The sequence below is a fragment of the Ranitomeya variabilis genome, chromosome 3, assembly GCF_051348905.1.
Source record: "Ranitomeya variabilis isolate aRanVar5 chromosome 3, aRanVar5.hap1, whole genome shotgun sequence".
Taxonomy (NCBI): Eukaryota; Metazoa; Chordata; class Amphibia; order Anura; family Dendrobatidae; genus Ranitomeya; species Ranitomeya variabilis.
This window is the reverse complement of record NC_135234.1, coordinates 513876216-513902489: the sequence shown is the minus strand read 5'-3', so window position 1 is coordinate 513902489 and position 26274 is coordinate 513876216. Positions and strand designations below refer to the sequence as shown.

Below are 26274 nucleotides of genomic sequence, written 5' to 3'. Positions count from 1 at the left end.
GTGTGATCAGCAGCAGGGCCACCGATGTTGTAAATGACAGAATCAGAGATATCTACAACCCTTTAGACATCACAGTCAATCGTAACCATGGAATGTAAAATGCTTGACAAAGGAAGACAACTCTCTGTTAGCCCATCAGTACTTGAAACACGATTACAAAGAGCTATAATAGCAAGCGTGGTCTATTAAGAGCTCTCAGGCCTGGCATTGGTATCTGCCTATCAATGTAACACTGACAGGCAATAAAGCTTTGGAATATTATAAATGTTCTGAAGCATCTTACAAACAAAGGCTCACTCAATCAACTAGTGGAATAAAAAATATGTTTAAAATAGTTTTATAAAAAATATTTTTTTTTTTATTTTAAAAAATATATATTTAAAAAATAAATGGCAAAACAAAAAGCCTTAATAGAGCTTCATCAATATGAAAATTAGAATATTCATGCTCTGGGATTACTGCAAATGCTGTTTTTCCATAAACCATGTTTTTATTGCGTAAAAGTGCTAAAAGTTAAAATAAATGTATGTGTGATATTACCCAATTCATACCAACCTGTAGATTAAAGATATTTTGATATTTTTACTGCAACAAAAAAAATAGCCAAATTCCTGGTTTGTTTGGCGTTTTTTTTATTGCTTTCCTTACACAATAAAAGTTTAAAATAAAACATATTACAAAAAGTAAAATCAATTATATAAACCCTGAGTGGTGCTATTAATACACCTCAACCCCAAAAACACATGTCCTCACAGAGCTAAAACAATGAAAAAAGTTATGGTTTTTCAGATAGACATTGAAAATAAAAATTGCTCAGCCCCCACATTTCTTCACCCTCTCCCACTCCCACAGACCAAAAAGGAGTTAAGCAAAGAGGACTGCCATGGAAAAAAAGAAGCCACCAATGTGAAATCATACTGGGCCGAAGGCTATCTAGCACCTTTTGATGATTACCAGATGCCGTACTGCTCACTTCTGTAAACCTAGCTGCTATGAGTTGCAGTTCTCTGGTATTCAAAAAAATAGAGCTAAGATGCGATATAGAACACAGCAAATGAAAAAGAGGAGAGGGATTCTTTCATGAGCAGTTCAGACACACTTAGGCCTCATTTAGACATCTGCTTTTTTGATGTACGAGAAAAACAGGTCTAGTTGCATTGCTGTTTTTCATTAGAGTTTCTTCTGAGTTTAATCAATGAAGCAATGAAAAAGCACTGATAAGAAAAAAAAGTTTCTCCACCTTCCCCATCTATCAGTGGGTGAAAAACGGACAGCACACAGATGATTTCCTATGGCTGTTCAATTTTTTTCACAGACCCATAAACTTTCATTGTGGAGTTTGAGCCAACACTCGGATCAATATTGGACATGTCTCGGTGATTTTGTGTGGACCACTCGGTCCATAAAAAATCAATAATGTGATCAACGCTATAAAGTATCATAGGTATAAATGCTGTCCGTAAAAACATGAAAAACTGGCCTGTGAATGAGCCCTCATTCATATCTTTTTGGCATGATCTAAGCATCCTTAAAGTTTCAACTGATGTAATCATTTTAATTGAATTTTTTTTGCCATTAATGACCACTCATTGCTCTTTTTTTCTGTCTACTGCTGTTGAATTTTATTTTACTTTCCTGCTTCTGTTTTGAAATTTGTAATTATTTTCACCTTGTTTTTTTCCAATTTAATTATTGAAATGTATGTGTAAAACTCCATACTAGAGGATCAAAGTTAACATTTTTCTCGGTATTGAAAAAATTAATTTATTTCCTAATTATTTTAAAAATAAAATAAAAATCTAAACTTTAGGTAAACTTTTACTGTATACAAAACATCTTTGTATTTTTTTATTTAATTAAAACAATAATTACATGTGTTGGTTGTATAAAAATCCTGAAAAACGTGAAAACTTGTAAAACTTGGCCAGTGTTTTGAATAAATTGGCACAAAATGTAGCCGCCAGCAGTAGCAGGAACTTCACATTTATACAAATTAATGTTATCTTTTTCCTGGCTCACCTATATCATTAACATATTCAGACCATTAGGAGACTATATTTCATTACTAACAGCGAAAATGAAATATGTTTGCAGCCTCTTCTAAGGTTGAGTGTAGCACAGTGTAAATTTGTCATAAGGTGCTCATGTTTGTCTACATTTTCTACCATAAAATCTAGTTGAGATGGCCAAAGAAAAATGAATTTGATTGAAAACATTTGTTTTGGACATCTGTCCAGTAACCACATGTATGCTTGCCGTTTGCCACTTTTTCCATACAAACATCACTTTTGGTGGCCAACAGTCTCTTATAAAGACCAGATTGTATTGTGCACATCCTGGCAGCATGCATCTATTTTACTGTAGATCGAGAGAGAAATTTGCTATAGCAATTTATTTGGAAAATATCTTAATATTAAATCAAGGAATAAATACAAGACATATCAGACCTACAAGAAGTATTTGTCTCTCATACATTAACACCCAATTCCTCTTAGCATTTTTTTCCTTTTGTTGGCTAATTACACAGTCATTTTCAGTTCACACCTGGATATGAATTACAGTTTTGCCAAAAGCTACTGAAAGATGAACTGTGTTCATAGGTAGTGGAATATTATTTTGCCACCAACATGGAGCCATTAAAAATGTATACATAATCTCATACCGGAGTTTTTTTGTTGGATGTTTAGGATGATTTTAGATGTGAGAAACTTTTTTACATCTATATGAATAAATACATGTAATAAATATTTCAACTGAAAGGAGTTGTACCACTAGCAAAGTACATTTTAATTAGAGATGAACGAATAAGTTCGGGTTCCTCCTTATTCAGCAAGCTATAGCTCTTACCGAATAAGCTGCAGTGGAAACCCGACTACCCGGATCGCTCCTGCTGATCATCTGTCCGTTGCCCAAGCTGCATGTGTCGCGGCTGTTTCACGGTCACAACACATGCATGAAGAGCCCAACAAACAGGCTCTCCATGCATATGTTGTGACAGTGAAACTGCAGCGACACATGCAGCTGCGGCGCCGGAGAGCTGATTAGCAGGAGCAATCCGGGTAGTCGAGTTCCCTCTGCAGCTTATTCGGTAAGAGCTATAGCTTGCCAAATAAAGAGGGACCCGAACATATTCGCCCATCTCTTATTTTAATCAATAGATCAATAGATATTTAAGTAAAAATAATTTCCACAATTGGATTTGTTAAAAAAAATGTTCATGTGCTGAGATGATCTTATAAATGAGCCCCTGCTGTGTACTGTGTAATGGCTGTGTCGCACCACGTAGGAACATGGTCTGATTATACCACAGCTCCTGGCCAGGGGAGAGAGCAAAATAGAGCATACAAATAACACATCACGGGGTGGCAGATGATTCTTTCTGTGAGGTAAAACAATGTTTTAATCAGAAAGGGCAATATTTTACATCACAGAAAGAATCAGCTGTGATCCCATGCTGTCTTGTATGTATATTGTCTTTTCCTAACTTCTCTGTTAGGAGCTGTGGTATGATCAGACCAGGTTCCAGAACGGTCAGAGACAGCCGTTACACAGTGCACAGCAGGGGCACATTTATAAGATTATCTCAACACACGAACATTTTGTTAACACATCTAATTGTGGAACTTATTTTTATTCCAAGATCTATTGATTAAAATGTACTTTGTTCGCAGGACAACCCCTTTAACAGGGGGGATTTATCAAAATTGGTGGAAACAAAAGGAATAACAGTATATTGAAGCCTTCCAGATCTAGTTTAAAAAAAAAACTTTAGAAAATTAAAAGAATCTGACTGGCTGCTCATCTGGTTTTCCTTCTGCACCAATGTAGATAAGCTGCCTCCAACATGTTGAACAATTAGTAGACTTTAGTAATGCAGAAAGAAAATTCCAAAAGAAGAAAATGTCCAGCTTCACCGAATACTTGAAAAAAAGTTTTCTTTATTCACAAGCTATAACATGGAGGACACAAACTTCAGCACAAACCATATGGGTAAGAATCTCAACGCATTTACATGTCATGATTAAGGGAGCTTAGTCTCCAGAAACGCGTTGAGATTCTTACCCATATCATTTGTGCTGAAGTTTGTATCCTCCATGTTTAAGTTTGTGAATAAAGAAAACTTTTTTCACGGATTCGGTGAAGCTGGACATTTTCTTCTTTTGGATTCTACACGCCTGGACACAGTGGGTCCGTGCTCCCGAAAGTCAACTTATGCATCACGGGTGAGCTGGTTTATATTCCTTCTCTTCAAAGAAAGAAAAGTCGTTATTAATACATTAATACTAACAATAGTAGTAAATATTTTTTAAGATAGCCATCCTATTTTGCAGTAAAAATGGTGTTCCAGAAGGGTGGTCTTTTAAAAAGAATAATAGGGAACTAAAAATCTGTAGCAAATCAGGTCGAAAATCTGGGGAAAACAGTAATGATCTTTAAGAAAAAATGATATGTCATAGTTCAGAATATGTGTTGCCGATTGATTCGAGCCTGAGATTCTACCCACTTAACCCACCGCACTGCCGATCGGCACTCTAAAATGCACATTTTCTGCATGAGCTGTACAGAGCAGTGTAAGCTAAATAATAATGAATATATAGGGCCATAAACTCTGTAAGAGTGAGTGTATAGACCCATAGACTTAACCCGTTACACCGCTCTATGCACACAGCTCATGCGGGAGCTGCGCACTTCAAAGTAGTGTGTTGTCAGCACATAGTATGCCCTATGATATGTAATATTTTTAAATGATAATTATTTTGTAATAAAAAACTGTCGCCCTCATAGATATGGCCATACAAGAGACTAGCATGTGACCACTGCAGCCAATCACTGGCCACTGCAGTTGCTTTTTAAGTAACATTCTGACCACTAATAAACAATGACCAGAAGGATCGCTTGAACTTTTATGCTGGGATCTCTATGTGAAACAAGAGATAAGTTAGGTTTTGTTTATTAAAAAAAAAAAACAACATTTGAGCTGGGTGGTTTAAAGTTGAATTTCACAATATTTCACCATATTACATTTCTGGTATACAGATACTAGACAGTGTGACCTTAGCCACACATGATAATATACAGATGTTCAAGACGTTTAAGTTAACAATAGTCAAATAAAAGTAAATTAAATCTACGTTTAATACATCTGTTTAATCTTATTTAGATGTTAACTCATCCCCTTTATGAAAAGGATGGTGGAAACTATAAAGTAAAAATATTAGAAACTCTTTATACTCCAAATGAATTTTCTTTTACCACAGCTGTTTCATAAGCAGCAGCCTCAATATGTTTGGGTCATAGCTTAGCAACTGAGTATGTGACCGGAGGGTGACATGACAGCTCTCCATATTCTTGTGGAGATCCAAAGGTGGCCAAGTAAGAAAAGACCCAATAGGGTATATTGAATTAACACACTAACACATATGCTCACAGCTGCCAGAGGGAAGAAAGTGGCAGTCAAACCACAGTTTTCTATAACAGATTTCTTTTCCTTTTGGAAGATAATTGAACTAAATAGAATAATGGAAAAATGCACCCAATATTTCACTAGACACATATTTTAGAGTGAAATCTAAATTATACAAAGTGAAACATTAAAACAATTCTAATCAAAATACTGTATATCATATTCAATTACTTTGTGAAAAATAAGGAATCAGCTATAGTTCCATGATTCAAGCATAGCTATGATTAAACACATAAGTCCGGCAACGGTAACTTAAAAGGGTTATTCTACTTTAAAAAAAAAAAAAAATAGCGCAAATGTTTAAAAAAAAGCTAATCACTTCTGTCCACTGGAGATTCCAGCACAAATGCTCAGTCCTCCTGGTCTTTACTTAGGAGTGGTCAGAATAAAACCTGAAAGTAGCTGCAGTGGCCAGTGATTGGCTGTCGTGGTCACATGCTTGTCTCTTGTAAACAAAGATCAGGATGAAAGATGGGGCATCTGCATGGTAAGAGGAGACGAGTCATGTCTATTATTTTGTTTAATGCAATTGCTTTTTTTTAAGATGGATAACCCCTTCACCCTGTTCACATTTACTGCATTCATGCCTGTGACAAGACTTGTAACACAATTTTCTATTACTGTCCTAATTTTTCAAATGGGGCTGCTTGAAATCTATGTGATTCCAGCCAATTCCACTCCACAGTTGATTGGAACTAAAAAATGTGGGTTTTCCTCACACATAACTTTGTTGCAGTTTTTTCAGATGATAAAAAAACGCCATTTATTGTTCACACCTTCTTTTTTTTCATTCAATTTTTTATTTATTATAAATTAGTACATGGAAATGTGCACGAAAATGGCTACTCCTAGAGAATGCTGCATAAAAAAAGTAATGATCCCAAAATGCACCAAAAGAAAAACACCATAGAAAAGGTACTTTTTGTGGTGTAATTTTTACCTATTCTGCACAGTGTGATTTGCAGGTATGGTGCATCTGTCTTATAGCATGTGCCCCAACAGGTATCAAGAGTTCTGAAGAAAGTGGCGAAGCTACTCTCTGGCCTCCCCTCCAGCACTCTGGCACCATTCCAATCCATCCTACACTCTGCTGCCCGACTAATCCACCTTTCTCCCTGCTATTCCCCAGCCTCTCCCCTATGCCAAGCCCTTCACTGGCTTCCTATCACCCAGAGACTCCAGTTCAAAACCCTTACAATGACATACAAAGCCATCCACAACCTGTCTCCTCCATACATCTGTGACATTGTCTCCCGGTACTTACCTACACGCAATCTCTGATCCTCTCAAGATCTCCTTCTCTACTCCTCTCTCATCTCTTCTTCCCACAACCGCATCCAAGACTTCTCTCATGCTTCCCCCATACTCTGGAACTCTCTACCCCAACCCATCAGACTCTTGCCTACCATAGAAACCTTCAAAATGAACCTGAAGACCTACCTTTTCCGACAAGCCTACAGCCTGCAGTGATCCTCAACCTACTGAACCGCCACGCAACCAGCTCTATCCTCTCCTAGTGTATCCTCACCCATCCCCTGAAGACTGTGAGCCCTCGCGGGCAGGGTCCTCCCTCCTTATGTACCTGTGTGCCTTGTTTTTTGCTCATGTTTAATGTATTTGTCTATATTTGCCCCCTTTTTCACATATAAAGCGCCATGAAATAAATGGCGCTATAAAAATGTATAATAATAACAATAAGCTCACCTCCCGCCAAAGAAATGAGCAGAGCAGGAGTGTCTTATCTGCATATTTTGCAGAACAGAAATCTAATATATAAAGCTGAATGTGTGTATGTGTGTATGTATGTATGTATGTGTGTATGTCCGGGATTGGCATCTGAACCGTCGCAGCTACAGCCACAAAATTTTGCACAGTCTCACGTCTGGACCCCGAGAGCGTCATAGGCTATGTTGTGAGGTGAAATTTTAACCCCGCGCTTTCCAATTCACCAAACAATTTTGCCCCTATCTACATAATGGGGAAAAAGTGAAAGGAAAAGTGTTGGAGGCGTCGCAGCTACAGGCACAAAATTTTGCACAGTCACACGTCTGGACCCCGAGAGCGTCAAAGCTATGTTGTGAGGTGAAATTTTAACCCCGCGCTTTCCAATTCACCAAACAATTTTGCCCCTATCTACATAATGGGGAAAAAATGAAAGGAAAAGTGTTGGAGGCAAATTAACAGCTGCCAGATGTGAACAAGGGGGACTTAAAGAATGAGAGCGATGGCACCAAAGAGTATATACTGTACAGTTGCTAAGGTGGGGCCCCGACATGGGATAATCACCACACCACCACGGGGATATGAACATACACACAAAATGCGCCACACACTACCACGTGCTCGAACACATATACCACCCTCAGCGCACATTTCACCACACATACACCAACCTCGCCACATAAAAGTCGAAACACAAAAGTCGCCGCTCAAAACTCGCCACGCGCAAAACTCTCCACATGCAAAACTCGCCACACGTGCAAAACTCACCTCATGGAAAACTCGCCACACGCAAAACTTGCACACGCGGAAAAATTGCCACATGCACAAAACTTGCAACACATGCAAAAGTTGCCTCACACAAAACTTGCACATATTCAAAAGGCACCACACATAAAACTCGCCACGCGCAAAACTCGCCATGCGCAAAACTTGCTGCACACAACTTGCTACACTAACCTGTCACATGCAACTCGACACACAAAAAGTTGCTACACGCATGTCGCCACACAAAACTCATCTCACAAAAGTCGCTACATGCATGTCGCCACACGCAACTCAACACACACAACTTGACACACGAAACTCGCCCTAAAACACACACAAGTCTGGTATTATCCTTCAAAAATAAAAATCTGATTAATAAGCAGACAAACTACAAGAGCAACAAATGTACCATATAGGAATCCGGCAGCTGTCAGTCACATGACCAGTCTATTATGTGTATGTGTGAGCTAATATATACTGCCAGGGGGTGGGCTTACTGTTGGCTGGGGATTTATCAGGCTGCCAATTTAGCTTACAAATACTGAGGTAAAAATACTGACCAAATACCGTGTGAACGAGGTCTAATACAGGAGGAGATGACATACAGATATATACTATATACAGGAGGAGATGACACACAGGTATATACTATTTACAAGGGAGATGACACACAGGTATATACTATATACAGGAGGAGATGACACACAGATATATACTATATACAGGAGAGATGACACACAGGTATATACTATATAGAGGAGAAGATGACATACAGGTACATACTACATACAGGAGGAGATGACATACAGGTATATACTATATACAGGAGGAGATGACACACAGATATATACTATATATAGGTGAGATGACACTCAGGTATATACTATATACAGGAGGAGATTACATACAGGTATATACTATATATAGGAGGAGATGACATACAGGTATATACTATATACAGGGGAGATGACACACAGCAGGTATATACTATATACAGGGGAGATGACATACAGGTATATACTATATACAGGAGATGACATACAGGTGTATACTATATATAAGGGAGATGACAAACATGTATATACTGAGGTGAAAATGAGAGGTGTGAGGTGAAAAGGAAAAGGTGTGAGTGCAAAATGAGAGGAGTGAGGGAAAATAGTGGAGTGATCGGAAAATGACAGATGTGAGGTCGAAATGACAAGTGTTAGGGGGGAATGAGAGGAGTGAGGGGGAAAATGAGAGGAGTGAGGGGGGAAATGAGAGACGTGAGGGGGAAAATGAAAGATGTGATGGGGAAAATGAAAGGCGTGATGGGAAAATAAGAGAAGTGAGGTGCTATAACTAACCACAGATATTTACTATGCCCAGGCAACGCCGGGCTCTTCAGCTAGTATTTTTATATAATTGTAACATCCTAGAAAATCTCCTTGCTCATTAGCTATTATTGAGAAGAGAAGTAAAGTCTGGGTCAGCTATGACTTAAAATTGATATTTGGGTAATCATAAAAACGTTTAATAACATCTAATGTTAGTAGCATTTAATTCTCTACTTACACTGACTTAAATATAAACCTCTACAGTTTATAATTCTATACTAGAATATTTTAGGAATGAAGGAAATATTATTTTTTATCAAAGAAACTTTAAATTTATACACAGTTTACGTTTCAAAATATTAGAAAAATTTGCTTTTGTTTTATCACATTGCTATACCTTTGCATACTATTTCTACCAAGGGCAATTTAGAATTAGGATTATCCCAGATTATAATTGAAGGTGAAAGTATTTATGACAGAAGCCAGATAAATCATTATCAAAGCTATCGGTTGTTGGGTTAAAGGAGTCTTACTCTTTGGGTTTATTCATATGCTGTCATGAGTTTCAACTTAAACATGGATTGGCCATGTTTTCCATGTAGTAACAATCTTTTTATTACGATTCTCACCCAATCACTACCTATGAATGAACCATATACCTTTTATTAACATATAGCATGTGGCATTGCGCTCATCCCTTTTGATTCTTCCCTATCGATTTTGCTTTGCTCCATAATATGGAGCTATTGATAGTCAATGGGTCAATTCTGCAGATCTCTATCTGAAAAAGTGGTAATCCACAGAACTGATACTTGTTTTACTTTTTATGATATCTCTATTACCAGACATTACTTATACTTTGGCTATTGGTTATGTTTTTATTATTATTATTATTATTTTATTTTATTTTCTGTAAATAAAAGGTTATTAATATTGATTTCTGCTGTCTGAATCCTACATCACTATTACAAATGAACATAATTTTAGGACTTGAGATAGGTAAAAATATTTGTTCTGTAAGTAAGTTCACATCACATGCTTAATGTTATATGTAAATCACATACATATGAGATTATGGTCATACTTCAAAAAGGAAGTTGTTCATCCAGAACATGACTTTTGACTATTTCTTGTCAAAATAAAAGTTAACAAGAAAATAAATAAAAGTAAAAATATAGGTAATCCACTAAACCAGATAACCCATGTAATGTTGTTGTGTAGAATGAGGCCATGTTTCCACTTACATCGCCATTTAATGCTTTTTCTCTCCAGTGTGGTACTGAAATGCCAAAGAAAACTGATCCAATAAATATTTAGGTGATTCTTCCCAGTTGTTCAGCATATCAGGATTAATCCTATAGCCAGATGAAAAATGTTGCATGTCGAAGTTTTTTTTTTATCTGGCTATGGATGCACGATAAATACACAAAGTCCAAAACTTTGCATCACTTGTGTCCAACTCAGGTGTACATCAATTGACAGGATCCAACTGATGTATACAATCCCAGCCTTAACTTTATCATTATATTAACTATTAAAGCCTTTAATTTATCATGAAACCCTCATTTAATATTTGCATTTGATATACTACACATATATCAGGATCGGGAATCCATATGGTCCACCTGTGAAAAAAAGAGACTGCCAGATGTGCCGTCTTACTTGTCATTTGGCAAGACATTAGTTTAACGTTTCCACCTGAAGGAGTATAGCTTTTAACATTGCTTCTGACCTCACTGACAACTTACAAAGACATCCGGCTAAATGCCAGAAAGGTTTTCTGTAAAGCAGGGTACAACTGATTGCAACTAAATGCAAAAGGGTCAATTGGGCCATAAGTTGCCATCCAACAAATTAACTCCTAGGAACATATAAGGAGTTCAAAATACACCAGGACATGTTTTAGTACCTTGCATAGAGGGAATGTAAGATAAAGTCATGTGACAAGGCTTACAAATTCAGTCACAACATTCTGACAAATTTTAGACAGCCAGTCAAAGCCTACGTTATTACATGTAGTGATCGAAATCACAAATGGTAACAAGAAATAGGAAGCACATACAAACTGTATGAATTAAACATAATGCTAGATTTTACAGTATATTAATGAAATCTTACAATCTGTAGAGTTACCTGTTGGAAAGGCATCCTTAGTGCTCCCATGTTCACATATGGTGCAACTCTGCATGTTTCTAAATGACTTGCTGTTCCCAGGATAACTCCTATAAAATAAGTAAAAAAACAGAAAGATATTGATAACTTGTTGAAGATCAGATTTGCCAACTTGACTATTTTTGGAGGTATCCTGTCAAAGATCACAGTCAACTGATATTTTTTATCTACAAATTTCAAAACTTGAAGGCAACTTCCACATGTAGTAGAAACACTTCTGCTATGGATTTCACTACAAATATGTTGAAAATCTACAGCTTTTCCACATCCAAATCTACATGTGTTCCATGAGGATTTAGCTGTGGATTGTAGACAGATTTCACCCCTATACACTGAAGGAATGAAATCTGCGGTGAAAGGCTGCAACCTTATAGACATAAAGTCAATTCAAAAGTCAAAATCCATGCAGAATGTTTGCAGCATGTGGACCAAATTTTGTAAATCCTCATTCTCATTTTTTCCTAGACTATGTTAACTTATTCTGTATGTAATGTTTAAGTAGATAACACTACATAAATAATAAACATATATGTTTGCTGAATGTAATATTTAATCTAACATTTATAACAATTATGTAATAGCTAACATGTAAAAAGTTCATATTTTTGGTGATTAAATTCTTAGTAGACTTCTCAAATAGTCTATGAGAATATAAAAGCATTCAATTCCTTGAGATTCAGTGTGAATGACTTGGATTAGTTGGCCTCCAAGCTGTAAGTAGGCATGCTGTTTATTCAATGTAAAAATAGAAGAAACCTCTGTCACCTGGTTTAATGACCAAGACTGCATTGGGTTTGGATCTACTCACCATACCCACCTTTATGCATTTGATTTTCTTGTTTTCTACATTTTGCTCTTCTGTTCTGGAACCAAACCTGAGAAACATTACAAAGGTTGAAGACCCTCCAGAGTGGTTAGGAATTATACAAATAAAAGTAATCACATTGTGTTTAAAGTTTATGTAACTCTTTTTCTAATACCAATTCTTCAATGTATTTACAAAAATAATTTGTGTGCAATTCTCATTTAGAGGCAAAGACCTGTATAATTTGGTGAATAAAACTAATCTATATTAATACTCTGGCCCTCTCACATTTAACAGGAAAATGTTTGCGAATCAAGAGCTAACTTAAAATATCACATACAACCAATGTTCAATGTGTTACTCGCCAAACTAACAAAAAATACTGAGTGTTGGTAAGGGACTGACACTAGTATTTTTTGCTGTACATGTTCTTCATTAGGCAATTTAAGGAAAAAATAATATTAGTTTGCATCAATTTTGATACATTTTTGATGAGGACAAACACAGATAGATAGATAGATAGATAGATAGATAGATAGATAGATAGATAGATAGATAGATAGATATGGGATAGATAGATGGATAGATAGATAATGTGATAGATAGATAGATAGATAGATAGATAGATAGATAGATAGATAGATAGATAGATAGATAGATAGATATGGGATAAATAGATAGATAATGAGATAGATAGATAGATAGATAGATAGATAGATAGATAGATAGATAGATAGATAGATAGATAATGTGATAGATAGATAGATAGATAGATAGATAGATAGATAGATAGATAGATAGATAGATAGATAGATAGATATGGGATAAATAGATAGATAGATAATGAGATAGATAGATAGATAGATAGATAGATAGATAGATAGATAGATAGATAGATATGGGATAGATAGATAGATAGATAGATAGATAGATAGATAGATACATAGATACATAGATAGATATGGGATAGATAGATGGATAGATAGATAATGTGATAGATAATAGATAGATAGATAGATAGATAGATAGATAGATAGATAGATAATGTGATAGATAGATAGATAGATAATAGATAGATAGATCTATAGATAGAGATAGATAGATAGATAGATAGATAGATAGATAGATAGATAGATAGATATGGGATAGATAGATAGATAGATAGATAGATAGATAGATAGATAGATAGACAGATAGATATGGGATAGATAGATAGATAGATACATAGATAGATAGATACATATAGATAGATAGATACATAGATAGATATGGGATAGATAGATGGATAGATAGATAATGTGATAGATAATAGATAGATAGATAGATAGATAGATAGATAGATAGATAGATAATGTGATAGATGATAGATAGATAGATAGATAGATAGATAGATAGATAGATAGACAGATAGATAGATAGACAGATAGATAGATAATAGATAGATAGATCTATAGATAGAGATAGATAGATAGATAGATAGATAGATAGATAGATAGATAGATAGATAGATAGATAGATATGGGATAGATAGATAGATAGATAGATAGACAGATAGATAGATAGATAGATGGATAGATAGATAGATCATTTTAATTCTATAGCACCAACATATTCCGCAGCACTTTACATTTTAGTGGGGACTTAATAAAAGGCATTGCAGAATAACAAAAATCACATAAAACAAAGGATACCAAGAGGAAGGAGGGTCCTGCTCACAAGCTTACAATCTATGAGGAAATAGGAGAGGCATGAAAGGTGGATGGTAACAATTACTTGTATTGTAAGGTCCAGCCATCAATGTAATAAAAAGGGTGTTCACATAATGCTGCATGAACAGGTCACCAACCAGTATGTGTCAATGTATGGACACAGATGGCTATGTAGTGCATGTAGGATGTGTGAACAGATGATACCAGGGTCCTGATTTTGAAGAAAAATTTGTAAGGGAAAAATGTGGATAAAACTAATAAATATAAAATATATAATATATATCAGAATATATATATATATATATAAATACCTGCGCTAGACAATGCATAAATAAGATTGCATGGCTAATTTACCTTTAGAAAAAGAAGGGAAGGAGAATGAAATAGTAGATAATGAATCTGTATATTGACCCGTAGGTGTATTAACCAGGATTTTCCAAACTCTGGGGACAGGAAGTAAATACACAAAATAGTAAGCAACAATAATAAGCAGCAAATATTTAAAGCTAAAAGTAACAACTACACATATAGAACAGGATTTGCGAAGCTGTGCTTAAAATTGCTATATTAAAATTGCACGCTGAAAAGAGGAGTTAGTTACATACTGTTTAGCGTGCGGACTCTTGAGACTGAAGAGAGCCGGCAACAAACGGCACAGGTAACTCTATCCGGATGGTAGTAAGTAGATTATTTCCTTGGTTGATAAGCACCGATGTGCAAAGATATTCGTTCCTTTGGCGTACTGTCCCGGCCGGTGACAGCCGCCCGTGCAGGGAAAAAAATGTACCTATGAATGCGCGCTCGAGAAACGTTGCAGCTGACAGGACCTTCGGAGTATTCGGGTCACGTGACCAAAGCGTCACGTGGTGCCCCGGCTTGAATGTACGGAGCACTGCAGGAGCCAGAAAACCAACGCGTTTCGGAATAAACACGGATTCCTTCTTCAGGGTATGGCTCCCGTTGTGCATCATTGGCTATATATAGCCTTGGCTCCCATATCGTGTATCAATCAAAAGCAAAAAGTTCCACTCCCGTGTTCAATCCCTTCGGCTTTAAAGTGTCCAGTTCAAAAATATATCTAGTCTCCTCCCTAGACATCTGCCTGATATAGTCACCTTTGCGCCAGTCGGTGTGTACCACCTTAATTCCAGATACTTTAGTCCCTGATACAGAGCCCCCATGGCACATTAAAAAATGCTTTGAAAGCGGATGGTCCCCACATTTTTTCTTTATATTACGGAGATGTTCACTAATTCTCTTATTCAGAGGACGTTTTGTACGTCCTATATAAAGTTTTTTACAGGGACATTCTATTACATAAATCACTCCCTTAGTAGTGCAAGTAATGAAATCAAGGATTTCTATCTGTGACCCATTATGAGATGTCACAAATTTCTGTTTTTTTAGATTAAGCGATCTACACACTCCGCATTTTCGGCATGGAAAAAAACCTTTTAATATTTGTTTGAAGGGGCCTGCATATTTATCTCTTGTAATTGGGCGCTGCACAGTAGGGGCGATCAGGAGACCTAGATTACGTGCCTTTCTATACACAAAACTTGGATGATTTGGGAGTTTGTCTCCTATAATTTTATCATCTTTTAAGAGTGGCCAATGTTTTTTAATAATAGTTCTCAGAATCCGAGTATTTGAATTATACTGTGTGATGAAAAAAACAGAAATTTGTGACATCTCATAATGGGTCACAGATAGAAATCCTTGATTTCATTACTTGCACTACTAAGGGAGTGATTTATGTAATAGAATGTCCCTGTAAAAAACTTTATATAGGACGTACAAAACGTCCTCTGAATAAGAGAATTAGTGAACATCTCCGTAATATAAAGAAAAAATGTGGGGACCATCCGCTTTCAAAGCATTTTTTAATGTGCCATGGGGGCTCTGTATCAGGGACTAAAGTATCTGGAATTAAGGTGGTACACACCGACTGGCGCAAAGGTGACTATATCAGGCAGATGTCTAGGGAGGAGACTAGATATATTTTTGAACTGGACACTTTAAAGCCGAAGGGATTGAACACGGGAGTGGAACTTTTTGCTTTTGATTGATACACGATATGGGAGCCAAGGCTATATATAGCCAATGATGCACAACGGGAGCCATACCCTGAAGAAGGAATCCGTGTTTATTCCGAAACGCGTTGGTTTTCTGGCTCCTGCAGTGCTCCGTACCTTCAAGCCGGGGCACCACGTGACGCTTTGGTCACGTGACCCGAATACTCCGAAGGTCCTGTCAGCTGCAACGTTTCTCGAGCGCGCATTCATAGGTACATTTTTTTCCCTGCACGGGCGGCTGTCACCGGCCGGGACAGTACGCCAAAGGAACAAATATCTTTGCACATCGGTGCTTATCAACCAAGGAAATAATCTACTTACTACCATCCGGATAGAGTTACCTGTGCCGTTTGTTGCCGGCTCTCTTCAGTCTCAAGAGTCCGCACGCTAAACAGTATGTAACTAACTCCTCTTTTCAGCGTGCAATTTTAATATAGCAATTTTAAGCACAGCTTCGCAAATCCTGTTCTATATGTGTAGTTGTTACTTTTAGCTTTAAATATTTGCTGCTTATTATTGTTGCTTACTATTTTGTGTATTTACTTCCTGTCCCCAGAGTTTGGAAAATCCTGGTTAATACACCTACGGGTCAATATACAGATTCATTATCTACTATTTCATTCTCCTTCCCTTCTTTTTCTAAAGGTAAATTAGCCATGCAATCTTATTTATGCATTGTCTAGCGCAGGTATTTATATATATATATATTCTGATATATATTATATATTTTATATTTATTAGTTCAATCCCTTGCCCCTTTATGGTTTAGGGGCCATACCAGCTGCTATTAATGCACTTCATCTTCTTTCTTCTTTTTTCATTAGCGCCGCTACACCATTTATCCATACCTTTTTGAAAAATGTGGATAGTTAGATAAGCATGTTGAGGTGATAGGCCAGTCTGAGGTTATGTTCACACACTGCGGATTTTGTGGATCCGAGTTTCCGCAGCTGTGGGTCCGCAGCAGTTTCCCATGCATTTACAGTACAATGTAAACCTATGGGAAACACAATCCGCAGTGCACATGCTAAGGAAAAAAACTCGTGGAAATGCAGCGGTTTACATTCCGCAGCATGTCAATTCTTTGTGCAGAATCCGCACCGGTTTTACACCTGCTCCATAATAGAAAACCGCAGGTGTAAAACCGCAGTGGAATCCGCACAAAAACAGCGGTACATCTGCGGTAATTCCGCAGGAAATCCGCATGTAAAACGCAGTGCCTTTTACCTGCGGTTTTCACAAATCCGCTGCGGAAAAATCCGCAGAGCTCAAGAATATGTGTGCACATACCCTGAAGAAATGAGTTTTTATGGGCCGCTTAAAACTGTGTGTATTGGGGATTAATCGAATTGTCCTGGGTAATTCATTCCAAGGATAGATAGAGACAGAGAGAGATCGATAGGTAGATAAAAAGATAGATGAAAAATTAATATTACATCACCAGGTATCAATTATACTACTTTAAATAAAAATCACTACCGGTTTCTGCATATTTTCTGCCATAGATTTACTTTTAGGAATGAGAAGAATTGTTAAATACAAACACCCATTGTGTTTATTTGCTTGACACTAACAATGGTAACGTCAAATATTTCAGGTGTAGGTTGGTGGTGACTGACCATTCAAAAATTCTAAATTGTGAAGTAATGTAAAGTGCTTTAGAACAACACTTATACCAACAATATGTGTTTTCCCATCAGCTCAGGATTAAACAATAAAGTATAACTGCATTTTTTTTCTGTTCTGGTGTGGAATCTGAATTTTTCGGTGACGGTCTAGAGAGATTTTCATTATACCCTTTCATTATATGTTTTGAAATGATGCAGCAAAATGATTAACACCAGAATCACGTGAGTTTCTAAAATAAAAAATAAATAAATGATGTGAAGTGTAAGGACAAAAATAGTTAATATATATATATATATATATATATATATATATATATATATATATATATATATTAAATATTTATACATATATATATATATATATATATATATATATATATATATATATATATATATACATATATATATATATATATATTACTAGCTCCAAAGAAAGAGAGCAGAGCAAATAGAAGCAAGAAGGTGGCAAGTACTGTGTAAAAGTCTTTAGACAATTGCTTCTGGTTCATTCATCCTGGCCGCATTTTCTGCTTTGCATTCCCCTCCAAGCTTTGTTCAATTGCTTTAATGATGGTCATTTACAAGGCAGTAATTAGTGAAAAGAAACTCTGGAAGACATTCATCACAGAGCTTTGGAGAATAATGTCATGTGTAAAAGTGCGCGTGAGAGGAGCCCCACACTTCACAGGAGCTTTTTTATCTAGGGGGTCAGCACGGTTTACATGGCCCACCGCAATCCCTTTTTGGCCCTGTGATACTGATCCCTTTATCAAAGCTTACGGGCAGTGCAAATTCACAATTAGATCCTGTCCTGTATGTAGATCCTCCAGACAAAGGGAGAAGCGCAGTCAGCGTGTAATGTGATTAGGTCCTATGGAGAGGGGACGCTTTGGCGAGCTCCTGGCGCATTTGGCTGGCCACTTTTTAGGAATAAATACATGAAGCCATTCTAGCCGTGGGACAAGCAAAAAAAAACAATACACCGAGGTTAGGATGACAAATAATTTAGGTTAAGCAATAATAAATCAGGGTCGTGATCAATCCCAATTAGGTCCGGATCTGCTAAGTAAAGCGCACTACACTGTTTTAGACAGTTATTTCTTCATTAAGGATCACTCAGTGATTTCTTTCACAAATACTCTAATCTGATTTCCTTTTGATTTCCATTAGAGACAGTGAATAATGACATTTAATTTAGCTGTGCGCCATAAAGCAAGAGATATTCCTTGTAATTGAATTACTGCCTGCTTCTCACTATGGGCTCATAACTTTCAATTATAACCCTGACAGCTGGGTGGTATGGGGTTCCAGGACACGCTAAAAATAAAAGGTTAATAAGGAGCAGGCGAGCAGAGGAGCATCAATTTATTTACAGCAAATTTCCACTCTCAATTGAAACTGTATCTTCTAACAACAAGGACAGTGTGTGCTTATTACAACAAGCCACTGAGCATTTACCATAGAAAAAGCCTCCCTGTCCTGCCTCTACTGACCCCCACTGCAGCCTCCATTACTAATGGACCTTATTAGGAATGCTCACATTTTCTGTCACATAATTAGCTTCCTCTTTCCCAAACTGTCCAACTATTTCTAATCCAAACAGTTTTTTTTTTCAAAGCAACCAGGATTTTTTTTTCATGCATCCACCTGAATCAATATGGACATTTTGTGATCTGAAAGTGATTTAAAGAGCCATTTTCTACAACTTTGCTACTAGGGGGATTGATAATTATTTGTTTTTGTCAAGACACTAGAAAATATTATAGATCTGGTACAGTAAAACTGTGCTAATAGTGATGGTCCCCTACATATAAAACCAGACTTTTAGGTGATTATTCTCGTGCGGTTGTAGTGCGTTATATACTGAGAACGCCCAATGTAAAGGCACCGACAACAGCAAGACACCGAACAAGGAGTTCTGCAGTTATTAGAGTTATTATTGTCATAATATAAGAAATACGATAATACTATTTGGGCATATTGTCACCTTTATCGATTAATTGAGAGGCAGGATCAGTTATGATTGAGTCTAATAGAGATTTCATTCATTGTGTCCTGTCATAAAGGCGGAATGCGCAGCTAAAAGCTCGTAAATACGTTTACTGACTATAAATAATCATCATTTTCAGGATTGTGTTTCCAGCACTTTAAAGGCAGAGAGGGAGAGCAGATGGGGAGGACTTCGATGTCATAAATCCATATGGCTGTCAAGCAGGTCAGCTGGGGCACCGTCACCCCCCGGCTCAGGATAATCCAGCCCCAAAGCAGCCGAGGAACCTCTGAAGAGGCCTATTCTATTCGGCGGTGGCACCGACACAAGCTGCCAAATTGGGCTGAAAACTAATAAGGCCAAATGTGTCTGTGCTGCCAAAGGGATGTATGCCGGTGGCATAGAGGAGAAAGCCTGGACACCAGTTGCCTATTCACCATAATGAGGCAGAAACTATTAGGAATAGTTATATATATATATATATATATATATATATATATATATATATATATATATATATATATATATATATATATATATATATATATATATATATTTATATTTACCTGTGTGTATATATTTATATACATATGTATTTTCATTGGGACTATATAAAGAAGTACAGCTAGTTATATACAGTGTGTATAAACATATATATATATATATATATATATATATATATATATATATACAAGCAAATATATATTCGCTCCATTATATAGTTTATATTTATCTCTAGAATAACTGATAATAATAGTTATAAAGAGTATATATATATATATATAAACATATATTTGTGCATATATATATATACACACACACATTTATAGTCATTAAATGTCAATTATTTCCTGCGATGACAACATAACTTACACTTTAGTACTTTCTGCTTTTTTTTTATTACTGTTGTTGTTATCCAATATTTTAATCTGTTAATATAATTAGAAATGTTTTATTACATACGTGTATATTTATTCATATGTTTTGTCATACATTGATATTGATGACGACCTTATAAACAATCTAGCAACTTGTTCATTAGGCTTTTGCTACACATGGTCCATGTAAAGTTTCTACCATGTTTCTCTTTCTCGTGTCGGGACGTTTATTAATCTTTGCTTTTTTTTTAGAAATAATTTTCAGATATATGGGATGTATGGAGAGATAGATAGATAGATAGATAGATAGATAGATAGATAGATAGATAGATAGATAGATAGATAGATAGATAATAAATAGATAGATTGATAATAAATAGATAGATAGATAGATAGATAGATAGATAGATAGATAGATAGATAGATAGATAATAGATAGATATTAGATAGATAGGTAGATAATAGATAGATAGATAGATAGATAGATAGATAGATAGATAGATAGATAGATAGATAGATAGATAGATAGATATTTTAATTTTGTATGCACAGCACTATGGAATCTATGGTGCTTTCAAATAAATAATAATGATAGATAGATAGATAGATAGATAGATAGACAGACAGATAGATATTAGATAGATAGAGAGATAGATAGATAGGTAATAAATAGATAGATTGATAATAAATAGATAGATAGATAGATAGATAGATAATAGATAGATATTAGATAGATAGATAATAAATAGTTAGATAGATAGATAGATAGATAGATAGATAGATAGATAGATAGATAGATATTAGATAGATAGTTAGATAGACAGATAGATAATAGATAGATAGATAGATAGATAGATAGATAGATAGATAGATAGATACTGTAGATAGATACCTCACATAGTGCATGCCAAGGTGGTGATGGGAGAGATTATTCTGCACTCTGTTACAGCTCCTTACCTGGACTCTGGCTTCAGACAGTCCCAGCCTCTGACTTAGTTCCTCTCTCATGAATGCATCAGGATAGTGAGTCTCATCGAACAGTCTTTCCAGTTCATTTAATTGTTCTAAAGTAAAATTCGTTCTGCTTCTTCTCTGTTTCAGCTTTGTTTGTCCATCCTCGTCCTCTGATTTCACATCTTCTCTTTTGTCCTTACACTCGTAGATTCCTGTGGGTACAGGGAGTCTCATCAATACCACAGCATTATTTGTATTAGCTACCAAGCCTGCTCTGGAGCCTGACAACTATTATGAAATGATTATAATATCTGTATGTCTCCCACATGAAGCTTCCCCCAGTGATAAATGACGCAGGATGTGATCTACAATTAACAAGGTGCATTTCCTCATATAGTTTTTATTTATCTCTAGAATAATTGATGGATGGAATGTGAATTTCCTTGGGAAGGAAGAATTCAGTAATGTTAATAATGACTCTCCATCCGTCATATATTTCATGAAGTGCTGGTCCTATCCTAACAGATATGTCCTAATGTATTCTCAATCGATTACTATTAGTCCAATAGCGGTGCAGAGAACACAGGCAGGGAAATCAATTCTACACATACTGAATAGTAATACACAACGATCGAGGATCTGGATCTATTTCATACCATTTAATAATGATAATAAATCCAGCTCACTCTGCTATGCAGCTTCATTACATATGATAAATAGATTATCTGCAAACATTTCACTGTGTCCATTCTCCTGGGCTCATATTCTACTGTGTGATCTCAAACCTGAACTCTAAGACCACATGTACCAAGCAAAACAGGATGGATAGATAGGATATGGATAGATAGCATGGATAGATAGCATGGATAGATAGATAGATAGATAGATAGATAGATAGATAGATAGATAGATAGATAGATAGATAGATAGATAATGTGATAGATACATAGATAGTTTACATAAGAATAAATCAACAGCATACCATGACCAATTAATTCTATAACCATTATAATAGGAATAGGAATAATAGCAATATATAGTGTGTGTGTCTGTGTATGTTATAGCCACATATCCAAGATGTATAGTTCAATCTCTTAACAGACTCTTCTGGCATTAATAAAACATTGTACTGACATTGAAAAATCTCTTCAATCAAAAAGAAACAAGGAAACTTAATCAGGAATCCGATAATAAAATGTAATTTTTTATCTATAAAACCTCATGCTGATGCAGTAAGGTATGAGACTATATATATATATATATATATATATATATATATATATATATATATATATATATATATATATATATATGTAAAAATAGTAATTGTCTCAGCATCAGAATATGTTATAGTAATTAATATTATACATAATAAATGATAATATAGTTATGTTTTGCAGAAAAATTGGTTTGCACAATCTCACTGGGATTTTAATCAGGGTGGAGACATAATCTATATAATAAAGCCAAAACTTTACCAGATATTAAGATTAATGGAAATGCTTTTCTATTATTTTTTTTGTTTGTTTTTAGATTTATTGCATTTAGTCTTAAATGGCCTACATTTTTATTCGCTGTTATATTTTTGTTTTTGCATTGCACCGAAACTTTTTAGCTGAAAAGCAGCATGTAAGTGGTGTGGCAGCACCCAGCTCACACAGTGCCCATACAGTGCCCACAAAGATTGCATTCCGTATTCCCCTGTTATTGCTATGTGTAATGGTAATGGGCTGACATTTTAACATGGCTTTAAATAGACCATTTTTTAATAAAGAGCCTTTTTGCATAATTTGACTATTATTAAGTAATATATGATGCTGCTTAGACAAAATACATTACGATGTGATTTGGATCAGTGTACTACCCAGCAATGTTATTAAGTTATAAATTAGATGAGGCACAAATATTTTCTATACCATATTACATAATATATCTATCCAGCATTCTACAAACATTATGAAATTGTTGCTTGGAAATACATTACTATTCTCCAAGGGAAAAAAAAAACAAACAAACAATAAAATCCCCAGTAACATATCATTGTATCACACAAGACATTTAGACTTCCTCCATGTCTTGTTTTTAATTTAGTTTCACCTTGAGTAACACCAGATGAAAACGTTTTAACCCCCTCGCCCCCCTCCATCCAGCCACATGTTTTGCAGGCTGTTTGCAATATGTCTTAGTAAGCAATAGCCAGGATAACAATTTGAGAGAAAGACACCTGTTTCCCTGAGCGAACAACAAAAAAAATAATATTTAGCGAGTCTAATGTCTGTGACTTTCGCTATTCCAGAATTTGCAGAGTGCAATCCTCCTGCCTTGGGTGTTGGGCCTAATAATTACCCCCTATCATTACCATTTACACTAGCAGGAAGTTGTCAGACATTATCAGTGAAAATACTCCCACACATCCTTCCTTTTTTTATGGGAAAGCTTCACGAAACAAGGTATGGCTGCAATTATTTCATTACAAGAAACAACATAGAAATATTATATAGTGATAAATGTTAAAGGGATGGAACCAGCTGCGCCTATGTGTAATTCTTGGCATTGGGCATAGAATCTGATGGGGTAAGTTGCTGTGTCTGCCTTGTGTGGCCGTTCCCCATGGCTACTCACCCTCGGATATCCTGCCGGTGCTGTAGTCCTTCAGCTTGTCCTTGTCCATGTCGGCGTGCTCCTTGTAGAGGTGCAGCGAGCAGTGGTTGCCGGTGTCGGTGATGTCCTGCAGATTGCTCTCAGAGGTGCCCAGCTCCCTGGCCCGGGCTAAGCCTGTCTCCAGGACCTCCCTGTAGGTGATGCTCTCCTTCTTGCTGCTGCCACTGCCGCTGCCATCCTTGTTCTTCTGGTCAAAGGACTTGGACACAAAAGCAGTAAGTTCTTCCATGGCTTCTGCGCCCTGTGATCCTGTATCCACAGAGATCCACTCGCTCTGCACTAGGAGATCTGCACGTCCCCTGGAAGCTTCTCCTTATTGTTTCTCCCCCCTTTTCTCCCGTGGAGGATGAACTGCATAGGGTTAGATCACTCCTGCTGTTATTTATGCCTTTCAATTTGAGATCCCACTATTTATACATGGATCCCTCAGCCCAACCCCCAGCTCTCCCTGTCTCCAGCAATTACTGACTTCTCCACAGTTGCAGGCGGATTCCTAGCAGCTATCCCCCACCTCAGCGCAGCAATTGGCTTTTCTTCTTATTTCATCACTCTTTGGCATCTGTGCACCTTGATTTGAAGAAGTAAGATGCGCAAAAAAGAGAGGAAAAGGAGACAAATAAACGCAGAAAAGCACAAATAAGGACAGCAGGTATCTGCTGCACTCTACAGTTGTGCACGGAATAACACAGCAACAGGACGAGGTCTCCAAAATAGTATTAAAAGATGCCAAGGGCAATAATAGCGCCAAGGCACCAGACAGTGGGGGAAGTCAATGGGCAACTTTTCATTCTCTGTACAATCTAACAAGAACTGAGTCATTCTTTCTGTTTTCATGTACTCTTCTAATTATCCAAAGTAATTAGAAGAGTACATGAAAACAGAAAGAATGACTCAGTTCTTGTTAGATTGTACAGAGAATTAAAAATACAGTCAGAGCCTAAAAACTATTCCCGAACCCCATCTTCATCTTTCACTGAATTCAGGAAAGAATTAATTGTATTATTAATATTTTAGTGCCTAATTATAGCTCATGAAGTTTTCTTTTTCCTCCCCCAAATTTCTTAATTATATTAGTAGGTAAAGTTCTGAAGTTACATTATAAATTCCTCCAGTCATACAGAAGTCATGCAATTATATATATACTATATATATATATATATATATATATATATATATATATATATATATATATATATATAAAGTTTTAAATAATCTGATACTATATAAATAAAATCAATTTAGACATTATTATATACATATATATTCACGTCCACTGCGCTGGTATTGCCCTTAGGTTACCACTTTGCACCATACATTTCTGGTGTGCTTGATTCACTTGCAGGGAATGTACATTACACTTTGTGTCCGCCTCTATTTCCATGGTGAAGCCTGATTTCAGGATTTCGCTCATCATTAAATGACATTACATAATTGAGTCCACCCTAAGCAGTGACTTCATTCTTAATCAGGTGCGTGAATATAATATATGCAATTGCTTCTATTAGCGGAAAGTGTCTAATTACTGGACAAATCAAGATGTCCTATCCTAGCAATGTACGAGGGTGGGGGATAATGTAGAGTCTCAAGTCAGGTTTGTGAAGAAGTCTGGATGCCAGTCAACAGGCTCTGATTCATGGAAAGATCCGCTGTCAGAATAGAATTCACTCTTCAAAGAATGTGCTTGTATTTTCTTTATAAATGATTTATTCAGAATATAACGAACAAAAATATCAAATGATCAGGAATGATCTATCATGTTCTCAAGCTATAAATAATTATTACAGAGTGACACATGTCCCAGCAAATATCAGGAGACCTGTCTATTTACAAATACAAGAAACGGTAATTGTATTTTGTCAGTGTGGTATTAATATTTGGGTATTTAACCTATTTACTTAGGAAAATAATTACACTGAGCATTACCTAGACATAGGATGGAATTTGCACAATGCTGATGGATTGTGCCACTGCTGGTGGGTCATGTAATCAGAGGCCTGGATTCCCATAGCATGGAACATGATGGGTTAAATGACCGCTATCTGACCACAAGAAGTGCACTTTACTGCTATATACAGGGTTTTCCCTTGTAGTGTAGTGGTATAGCTTGAGTCTACAATGTAACAAGGTACAAGCAG

The 26274-nt window shown here is 36.2% G+C and overlaps 1 protein-coding gene across 2 annotated transcripts in view; it reads right to left on the bottom strand.

Annotated features, from left to right (window-relative positions):
- LOC143816493 (short stature homeobox protein) overlaps nt 1-24525 on the bottom strand; it is a 41193-nt gene extending 16668 nt beyond the window's left edge. Inside the window, exons 1-4 of one of the 2 annotated variants that reach the window (XM_077296939.1) lie at nt 24101-24525; nt 21482-21690; nt 12257-12314; nt 11401-11489 (exon numbers count right to left, since the gene is read on the bottom strand). In XM_077296939.1, coding sequence (XP_077153054.1) covers nt 11401-11489; nt 12257-12314; nt 21482-21690; nt 24101-24368 — 624 coding nt within the window. In that variant the 5' untranslated portion in view covers nt 24369-24525. Of the gene's footprint in view, nt 1-11400; nt 11490-12247; nt 12315-21481; nt 21691-24100 lie in introns of both variants that reach the window. The other variant, XM_077296938.1, reaches the window with a different exon arrangement.
- Between the last annotated feature and the right edge of the window lie 1749 nt (nt 24526-26274).